Source organism: Chiloscyllium plagiosum, chromosome 5, assembly GCF_004010195.1.
Source record: "Chiloscyllium plagiosum isolate BGI_BamShark_2017 chromosome 5, ASM401019v2, whole genome shotgun sequence".
NCBI lineage: Eukaryota > Metazoa > Chordata > Chondrichthyes > Orectolobiformes > Hemiscylliidae > Chiloscyllium > Chiloscyllium plagiosum.
The window spans coordinates 29,861,442-29,872,047 of NC_057714.1; the positions used below are offsets into that span (position 1 = coordinate 29,861,442).

General features: G+C 43.1%; 1 protein-coding gene across 2 annotated transcripts in view; it reads right to left on the minus strand.

Annotated features, from left to right (window-relative positions):
• LOC122549782 (cell division cycle-associated 7-like protein) overlaps nt 1-7,211 on the minus strand; it is a 27,489-nt gene extending 20,278 nt beyond the window's left edge. Inside the window, exons 1-2 of one of the 2 annotated variants that reach the window (XM_043689808.1) lie at nt 6,800-7,211; nt 5,621-5,725 (exon numbers count right to left, since the gene is read on the minus strand). In XM_043689808.1, coding sequence (XP_043545743.1) covers nt 5,621-5,725 — 105 coding nt within the window. In that variant the 5' untranslated portion in view covers nt 6,800-7,211. Of the gene's footprint in view, nt 1-5,620; nt 5,726-6,188; nt 6,293-6,799 lie in introns of those variants that run through there. The other variant, XM_043689806.1, reaches the window with a different exon arrangement.
• Between the last annotated feature and the right edge of the window lie 3,395 nt (nt 7,212-10,606).

Sequence of the window (10,606 nt, forward strand, 5' to 3'; positions counted from 1 at the left end):
AGAAGCGCTTCACAGGAGGCTCCCAAGCACTGAAGATGTCACCTAGAAAGGGGACGAAACGTTTGCAACAAAAATTTCCAGCTCGGCGAACAGAACCAAAATAACAAGCACCCGAGCTACAAATCTTCACCCAAACTTTGAATTTGAAAACTGATTAAATCTCCCCTTATCCTTCTCCTCTCCAAAGAAAAAAAAAAAAGAGTCCCAACTTCTAAAATCTATCTTCATAACTGAAGATTCTCATTCCTGGAACTATACTTCTAAGGTACCTCTGCACTCGAACATATTCAGATTACCTGTAGTGTGTTGCCCAGAACGGAACAATTCCCCAACAGAAGTCTAACCAGCGTTCTATAAATATTCAGGATAGCCTCCTTGTCCTTTATGCTCCTATTAATAAAGCCTTGAACATATAACTGTCCTCTCCAACTGTGCTGCAAACTTCAATTATTTACAGAAGAATCCATCCAAGCCCCCTTCCTTCTACAATCTCTTTAGAGTAGCTCAACAGCTATCATTCCTCTACTATCTCGCTTTCACCTCTAACCACTGTTCTCATTCACAGAATATAATATGGGTCCACATCCTCTGGCCTCCAAAAATCAGGAATTTAGAGATCAGGCATCAGGTGTAAAACCCAACATGCACATCAGATGCCACACTCTATGGACATTATTCCAGCCATTTGAGCTCCCACTGGGTAAATCTCAAAACTCCCAGAACCTGAAGCAAGTGTCTTCAATTCCAAGCTAAAGTTAGATAACAGACAGTTCCACAGGACGCTGTTGGTTAGCACAAAAACGTTGTAGAGAAAAATCCTGTCAAACCCCTGGGAAACTACAAATTAGCCATGTTAAATTGCCCGTAATGTCCAAGGATGTGTAAGCTAGATGGATTAGTTGGGGAAATACAGGGATACAGGACCGGAGTCATCTACAGTCCTCACTTTTTCCCAGTGCACATAAGGAGAAAGGTGTTTTAGGTGTTTTATGATTGTATGACTATGACTCTAATGAAAAATCCAGGTCATTGCTGGATAAAAGATCTGAAATTTTCAATCAATGAGACTTTGCACAAATTTAATGTGAAATCAAAGACATGAAATTTCAATTGCTGTACCTTTACCAACACAAGTCTGTGGATTCGAATTATTCTCAAAGCAAATGTAATTTTTGTTGTACTGCACATATAGAGTCATAGAGATGTACAGCACAGAAACAGACCCCTCGGTCCAACTCGTCCATGCCGACCAGCTATCCGAACCCAATCTAGTCCCATCCGCCAGCACCTGGCCCATATCCCTCCAAACCCTTCCTATTCACATACCCATCCAAATGCCTTTTAAATGTTGCAGTTGCACTAGCCTCCACCACTTCCTCTGGCAGCTCATTCCATACACGTACCACCATCTGCGCGAAAAAGTTACCCCCGAGGTATGTTTTGTATCTTTCCCCTCTCACCCTAAAGCTATGCCCTCTAGTTCTGGACTCCCCCACCCCAGGGAAAATACTTTGTCCAATTATTCTATCCATGCCCCTCATGATTTTATAAACCTCTGTAAGGTCACCTCTCCGCCTCTGACATGTGCTGCAACATACTCTGCTCCCACATCATCAATTCCAGCCACTGTCTTAAAATAAATCTCAGTGATCCAATTAGGCAAAAGCCAAGTTTATGACCTCACATCCAAGTCTTTTTGCTTGCATCTGTAACATTGTCCATCCATCCCTGCTTCAGCACATCTTCATTTTTGTTACTAGCAGATACAATTCCTGACTTCCCTCCCAGCTTTCATAAACTTAACCTCATCCAAGTATCAGTATGTGGATGTGCCTACTAGAGAAAGTGCAAAACTTGACCTTCTCTTGGGAAATAAGGCAGGGCAGGTGACTGAGGTGTCAGTGGGGGAGCACTTTGGGCCAGTGAACATAATTCTATTAGATTTAAAATAACGGTGGAAAAGGATAGACCAGATCTAAAAGTTGAAGTTCTAATTTGGAGGAAGGCCAATTTTGACAGTATTAGGCAAGAACTTTCAAAAACTGATTGGGGGCAGATGTATGCAGATAAAGGGACGGCTGGACAATGGGAAGCCTTCAGAAATGAGACAACAAGAATCCAGAGAAAGTAGATTCCTGTTAGGGTGAAAGGGAAGACTGGTAGGTATAGGGAATGCTGGATGACTAAAGAAATTGAGCGTTTGGTTAAGAAAAAGAAGGAAGCATATGTCAGGTATAGACAGGATAGATCGAGTGAATTCTTAGAAGAGTATAAAGGCAGTAGGAGTATACTTAAGAGAGAAGTCAGGAGGGCAGAAGGGGACATGAGATAACTTTGGCAAATAAAATTAGGGAGAATCCAAAGAGTTTTTATAAATACATTAAGGACAAGGGTAACTAGGGAGAGAATAGGGGCCCTCAAAAATTAGCAAGGTGGTCTTTGTGTGGAGCTGCAGGAGATAGGGGAGACACTAAACGGGTATTTTGCATCAGTATTTATTATGGAAAAGGATATGGAAGATATAGACCGTAGGGAAATAGATGGTGATACCTTGCAAAATGTCCATATTACAGAGGAGGAAGGGTGTGGTGTAAAATTCCAAGCAGTGGAATGTGGTGAAACGGTTAAAAATTATGTCCCAATACATGTGTGAATCTAACCGGAATGGAGGTGTTGCTTAGTCCCGTGTGAATCTTCTTATCTGTATGTAACCAGAAATGGAATGTGTTTTTTAGCCTTGCTCTGCTGTTCACATGAATGTTTATATCTGGAAGGGAGTATATCAGCTGGAAAAGTCTCCAGTTCGGTGAGTCTGCTCCGGGGTTACGTTTAACCGCCGAGCGTGGGTTGTTGGCAACCGCTCTACGAGAACTGACGGCTCCCAGTTCCGGTAACATGTAGAGTGAATATAAGCCAGACCCGTTGTGCGACACTGCGGGGAATAAAATGCCCATATTCTAGCAGTCTCGCCTCTTGGTCGTTTGTTCTGTGTCAGACTACTCTCCTACGAACCTGACCTTGAGAATTTTTTAAAACAAAGGGCTGGATGTCTTGAAACGCATAAAGGTAGGTAAATCCCCAGGACCTGACCAGGTGTATCCTAGAGCTCTGTGGGAAGCTAGGGAAGTGATTGCTGGGCCTCTTACTGAGATATTTGTATCATCAATAGTCACAGGTGAAGTGCCGGAAGACTGGAGGTTGGCTAACGTGGTGCGACTGTTTAAGAAGGGTGGTAAGGACAAGCCCGGGAACTATAGACCAGTGAGCCTGACCTCGGTGGTGAGCAAGTTGTTGGGGGAAATCCTGAGGGACAGGATGTGCATGCATTTGGAAAGGCAAGGACTGATTCGGGATAGTCAACATGGCTTTGTGCACAGGAAATCATGTCTCACTTGATTGAGTTTTTTGAAGAATTAATAAAGAGCGTTGATGAGGGCAGAGCAGTAGATGTGATCTATATGAACTTCAATAAGGCGTTCAACAAGGTTCCCCATGGGACACTGGTTAGCAAGGTTAGATCTCAGAATACAGGGAGAACTAGCCATTTGGATACAGAACTGGCTCAAAGGTAGAAGGCAGTGGGTGGTGGTGGAGGGTTGTTTTTCAGACTGGAGACCTGTGACCAGTGGAGTGCCACAAGGATGGTGCTGGGCCCTCTACTTTTTGTCATTTACATAAATGATTTCGATGTGAGCATAAGAGGTACAGTTAGTAAGTCTGCAGATTACACCAAAATTGGAGGTGTAGTGGATAGCGAAAAAGGTTACTTCAGATTACAATAGGATCTTGACCAGCTGGGCCAATAGGCTGAGAAGTGGCAGATGGGAGTTTAATTCAGATAAATGCAAGATGCTGCATTTTGGGAAAGCAAATCTTAGCAGGACTTATACACGTAATGGTAAGGTCCTAGGAAGTGTTTTGCTAAACAGAGACCTTGGAGTGCAGGTCCATAGCTCCTTGAAAGTGGAGTTGCAGGTAGATAGGATAGTGAAGGCAGCGTTTGGTACACTTTCCTTTATTGGTCAGAGTATTGTGTACAGGAGTTGGGAAGTCATGTTGCAGCTGTACAGGACATTGTTGGAATATTGCGTGCAATTCTGGCATCCTTCCTATCGGAAAGACGTTGCAAAACTTGAAACGCTTCAAAAAAGATTTACAAGGATGTTGCCAGGGTTGGAGGATTTGAACTATAGGGAGAGGCTGATTTCCCTGGAGTGTCCTTATAGAGATTTACAAAATTATGAGGGGCATGGATAGCATAAATAGACAAAGTCTTTTTCCAGGGATTGGGGAGTCCAGAACTATAGGGCATAGGTTTAGAGTGAGAGGGGAAAGATATAAGAGACCTAAGGGGTAACTTTTTCACGTAGAGGGTGGTAACGTGTATGGAATGAGCTGCCAGAGAAAGTGGTGGAGACTGGTACAATTGCAACATTTAAAAGGCATTTGGATGGGTATATGAATAGGAAGGGTTTGGAGGGATATGGGCTGGGTGCTGGAGGTGGGACTAGATTGGGACGGGATATCTGGTCGGCATGGATGGGTTGGACTGAAGGGTCTGTTTCCATGCTGTACATATCTATTACTATGACTATATGTTGCCCATTTATCATTCTACAAATCCCAGCAAAAATTTTCACTCAGTCTCTATTCCCAAAAGTCCTATAAACAAACTGCATTGGCATAGCACCATTAACATTGCAAATTACTCCAGTGAACCTCAGAAATATTACCAAATGTCATTTCACAACAAGCTCCACAGACTATTTTCTCCCAGTATTTTCTGTGAGGTAGTCAAGGATCATCTATCAAGAGAGATTTCTGATGGAAAGTCGTGGACTTGAAACATTAACTCTAGTTTTCTCGCCCAAACTGCTGGCTAACATGTTGAGCGTTTTCAAAATTTTGGTTTTATACCAAACTTCCAATACAGAAATACGCTGCTTTCATAAAGACAGGATTAGGAAGAGGTAACCAAACCACTCATTCACAGGCTCATTTTATAAAAAGCATCTCTCAAAAAAGTGCAATACAGACGGAATGAAAAGATTTCCACAGCCTAAGGACCAACTATTGACAGAATCAGGAATGTAGGGCAAGGGAAGAAATTAAGGATGCAATCAGAGGGATTTGAAAATGAGATTTTTTTTAAATAAAGGGGCTGTCAAATTGGAAGTCAGGGGAGCACAGTGTTGAAATCATTAAGTAATCTTCAGTGAATTCTGCATTTCTCCACTCATATTTCAGACCTTTAACTTACCATAGGTAGCCACACTGAGCACCTACCAGGCCCTTATTTCCAACCTTGGGCTCTTCAGAAGTATGCATGCATTTGTGAAAATCCCAGTATCAACTTATGACAAGCATGCAGAGTTTTACTGGTTATAGCAAGTAAGAATGATTAGTTTGTTGTGACTTGGCAGGTTCTGGTGAACTTATTTAATCGTTCCAATTTCACATAATATGAAAAAGTTCTCAACCATTTACACAAAGTGTATAACATGCAGTCAGAACATTAACATAGCCTACTGCCTCATATTACTTTTGTGCAATTGTTCGCAAGAGTGATTACATTGAAAAGTTATTTATGCAGTATTTACTGTTTTTCTTGTTTGCTTACATAATTAAGATGGTCATCTCTGTTCCTAAAATCTTCCTCTGGAAAACCCAGAAATTCTTCATCATCACTCTGAGTATTAAAGATATCTGTAATCAATTTTGACATCTGCAAAAGAGGAAAGTCAGAAAATGAACTGTCTCCTAAAATTTTGAACACAAAATAATTTGATAATTCGTGCAAGTGCCTGCTACGTGTAACATGTTTGTGGGCAGCACTGTGGTGAGCAATGCTGCCTCACAGCGTCAGAGACCCGGGTTCAATTCCCGCCTCAGGCGAGTGTGGAGTTTGCAAGTTCTTCCCGTGTCTGCGTGGGTTTCCTCCCACAGAATGTGCAGGTTAGGTGAGTTGGCCATGGTAAATTGCCCGTAGTGTTAGGTGAAGGGGTAAATGTAGGGGTATGGGTATGGGTGGGTTGCGCTTCGGACTTGTTGGGCCGAAGGACCTGTTTCCACACTAAGTAATCTAATGTTACCTAAAAATGACTAAACTACCAGTTTCAAAATAAACACGAAAAACGCAAATTATGTGAAGAATAGAAAGTGTTAAAACAGAAGATAAAATCAATTACCACCATTCTGTTACACACGGTTTCTTGTTGTCAAAACTTGCGATTTTACAAGCACAACATAAACAAGGAAACTAAAACAGAAATTGCTGGAAAAACTCAGCGGGTCTAGCTGCAGCTGTGCAGAGAAACCAAAGTTAACGTTTCGGTGTTTATAAACAAGGAAACAGACTGCGCAAGACCAAAACAAACCCAATTTCCCTGAGATTGATAAAGTGAATCAATAAAAAAAAACCAAACACATTTCTCCAAGTGGAAAGAAGCAGTCATCTTTCTGCACTGTTGGAAAGGCATTTCAAAGCAAACTTGATCATATTTAAAATATGATGACCACTTTTTAAAGGCTATCTAAGCATTTTCCACGCGTATGCTTAATCCGGTGAACAACTGTTTAAAAACGAGCGTTTAAAACCAGACACCCGAGAGCTTTCTTCAGCTCAACAGGGGAAACGTGCACATTTCCCGCCAAACCCCCCTCAGTCCCAGATTGTTTACACAACACAACTGCAAAATAAAAAAAAAGCTTGGAGCAGTAGTAAGTGTAACAATTGCAGTAGCCCACTATCTGGATGTGGTCAGTGAAGCCATGATACAGCAGCTGCTGCTACACTCACCTTTCTCCTGGTTGGTACCGCCGCTCAATCGCAGCCACCTGAGGAATCCCGGATAGAACGCCGAACCTGCATGGAACCCCGCGGGACAATGGGAATGTTCCAATCGTGGGGAAGAGGGGGGTGCACAGACACACAGCTCCCAGAAATAAAGCCGCTCCTGTCGCCATTCATCGAACAATGGGAATTTTCGAGCTGTGCTTCTACTAATGATTCAATTCATCCCGACTAGTTCACATTTTTAATTCCAATTTGCCTAGTCCGGTCGTCGGCTAATTGTCCTCCCCTCTGCTGCACCAATGGTGTGGCCCAGATACAGGCAAGCGCGCTTGGTTTTTGGCGCGCTAAGTCGGAATCCCGCTCAACTGGGTCAGTACAGAGGGAGAGGGGCAGTGAGAGGACGAGGAGAGAAAGAGGAAAAAGGGAGAGGGGGAGTGGAGAAAGGAAAGGGGGAGGAGAGGCTGAGTGAGTGAGTCAGTCAGTCGAGGAGGAGCAGAAGTAGAAGGTTGGTGAGCCAGCCTTTTGATTGGTAGTTAGGTGTAGTGGAAAGTTTTGTTTTTCAATATTACCACCTGGCTCGATCTAATCCTCGTTACTCAGCTAAAGGCTGTAAATTAATGAAAAGAAGTACTCCTGTACACTCTCAGCACCGTGCAATCGGGTCTAACTACTCGCTGTTTGAGAAAGTTTTTTCACCTTGAATGTCTCCATTGCATTTGCCAATTAGCTTGAACACAAAGTTTCTCCCCCCCCCCCCCCCCCCATCGAATCTGTCCAGAATCCATCATGATTTTGCATACCTCTAACAGATCCAGAGTGACCAATTTTTCTGGAATTTCCAGGACTGAAATCACAAACATCTCTGGAGAGAGGTCTAGGAAAAAAGCACTACTTTCGCAGCTAACCTTGGGAGACTTCGTTACCTGAATTAAACACAGTACCTGACAGTGATCAGTGATTTCAGAGCCTGATCAGCTAAGTGTTTAATTTTAAGACGTTTGTTATTTTGTGAACCTATAATAGTGAGAGTTTGTTTTTAATGTTTTAGTGACATCTTTCTCTTAATTCAATTTTTAAAGTAAGAGGTAAGTATTAAGTTATAGAGCAGTTTTGTTTAGCAGTAAGACTGCAGAAACCGAGTTTTTGAGAAAATGTGTTGCGGTTCTTTAATGGATGTATTCTGGGTTTAAATGGTGTGCATTGGTTAAGGCACAGAAACGACTTTTAGTATTGTTAAATTTGAACGGGTTCAGAAAAGATTTACAACAATGTTGCCAGGATTGGAGGGTTTGACCTATAGGCTGGGGCATTTTTTTCCCTGGAGCATTGGAGGCTGAGGGGTGACCTTATCGAGGTTTATAAAATCATGAGGGGCACGTTTGGGGTAAGATCTTTTTCCCAGGGTAGGAGAATCCAAAACTAAAGGGTATAGGTTATAAATGAGCGAGGAAAGATTTAAATGGGACATGAGGGGCAACATCTTCATGCAGAGGGTAGTGTGAATTTGGAATGAGTTATCAGAGGGAGTGGTGGAGGCTGGTAAATTTATAACAATTAGAACGCATCTGGGTGGGTACATGATTGGAAAGGGTTTGGAATGGGAGAAAGTGAGGACTGCAGTTGCTGGAGATCAGAGTCGAGAGTGTGGTGCTGGAAAAGCACAGCAGGTTTGGCAGCATTTGAGGAGCAGGAGAATTGACGTTTCAGGCAAGAGCCCTTCATCAGGAATGGGTTTAGAATGGGCCAAATGCTGGCAAGTTAGTTCAGTTTTCGATATCTGTTCGGCATTGATTAGTTAGCCTGCAGGGTCTGTTTCCGTACTATATAAATCTTGACTTCCTGTTTTGGGGGTGGGCTTCCTGAATTTTTCCAGGCTGCAAAGCGTAACATTATTCAAGGGCTAGGCTGCTCAACAATCTTTGGTATGGGCCCATACACAGTCATTCCTGATGAAGGGTTGATGCCCGAGAGGTCGATCCTCCTGCTCCTCAGATGCTGCCTGACCTGCTGAGCTTTTCCAGCACCACACTCTCTACTCATCTCCAACATCTGCAGCCCTCACTTTCTCCATACACAATCCAGACCTGATTCAGTGCATGCGTAGAGGCAACTACAAGATAGCAGCAGCCAACACCACCACAGCATTTTAAAAACATGGAAAGAGGCCTTTTGATCCATCATGTATGCACTGGCAATCTAGCACCTGTCTACTTTTGTTCTATTTTCTAACACTTGGCCCTCGGCTTGTATGCAACGGCACTTGCTGTGATCATCTAAATACTACTTCATTGTTATGGTGTTTCAGCCTTTCCCACCCTTTCAGTCAGAGTTCTGGATGCCCACTTTAGATATTCACACCAAGGTTCCTCTGACCAACTGTATTTCCTGTGCTCCTCCAATTCATCACCTATTCCGTTGCCTCGTTCGTACTGCCCAAATGCATCACCTGTCAGTTTTCTGGACTAAATTCCATTTGCCATTATTCTGCCCATCTGACAAGCCTGACCATATTGCACTACAATAAGGCTTTCTTCATAGTTCTTATTTCCTACATCATGTCTAGATAATTAATATACACTAAAATTAGCAAGCGACCCACCACCAAACCCTGTGGCGAATCACTGGAAACAGGTTTGTAGTCACAAAACAACCTTCGACAGTCACCTCCTGGCATAAACCAAGTTGGATTCAATTTTCTGAATTGCCCTGGATTCCATGTGCTCTTAGCTTTTGGACCAGTCTGTCATGCAAGACCTTGCCAAAAGCCTTACCAAAGTCTATGTAGTCTAAATCTACATCTATTGGAACCACATTAACGGTCCTCTAAACCTCTGGCACCTTCTCTGTGTCCAGAGAGGACATGAATATGTCCCTATCCACCAGAACCTACTTCTTTTATCTCATCTCTTTTTTTCTTCTTTCCCTTGTCCAGTGTCTTTCAAAACTCACTGCCATTTTTTTGGACTATGAGTAAAGTATTCAATTGTCTGAACCTGTTCCAGAATTCAAGTATCCCAAGGTGTTTGAATCTAATGGCTTTTCCCTGTGGTCCAAATTTCAGAGGGCTGAACAGCTCACAGCAGGGTCTCATAACCACTGGAGAAGAACCACAAATGGTATCTTCACAAGATTTTCCAGATTCAATGGCAAGAAAGGCAGTCCAAAGCAGTATCCTCTCCCAAGCCAACATGTTTACCTTAGAGGTACCAGATCCACTCGACAGATCATGTATCTCGTATGCCTGAAACCAAACGCTTGAAACAACTGCTCTACTCAACTCTGTTGCAGCAGGTGACTCCAGGATGACTATAGAAATTGTACTAGAGGTTCCTCAAAGCATTCCTAAAGAAGTCATACATACCCACCAGCTTATGTGGCAATCAGACGGCATGTGCAGCAAGCAGGCAGCCATGTCTTAAAATGTTAAGGAGGTAGTACTCACTGACATCCATGGAGATACTGGCCAGTCAGGGGACTCCGTCAGAGGAAGTGAAGAGCAGTCTCCCATACTAGTCCAAGGGACAGGCCACAGTCAGGCACCTAGTCAGGACATTGACAATAAGGGAATTCATCTCTCTACAGTTGGGGAGTGAGTCATAGCCAGTCTAAAACAAAAACACATTTCTGGAAAAGCTCAGCAGGTCTGGCATCTGTGGAGTTAAAGGTTCGGGTCAAGTGACCCTCAGAACTCAGAAATGGTCAGTCCATTGGCTTGTAGCACCATGTCCAGGTGCAGGCCCAACAATAAACATGTGAGGATCTGGACAATCTTACCTGGGGCTCTCCAGTTATGTCAGTCAAGGATGTGGG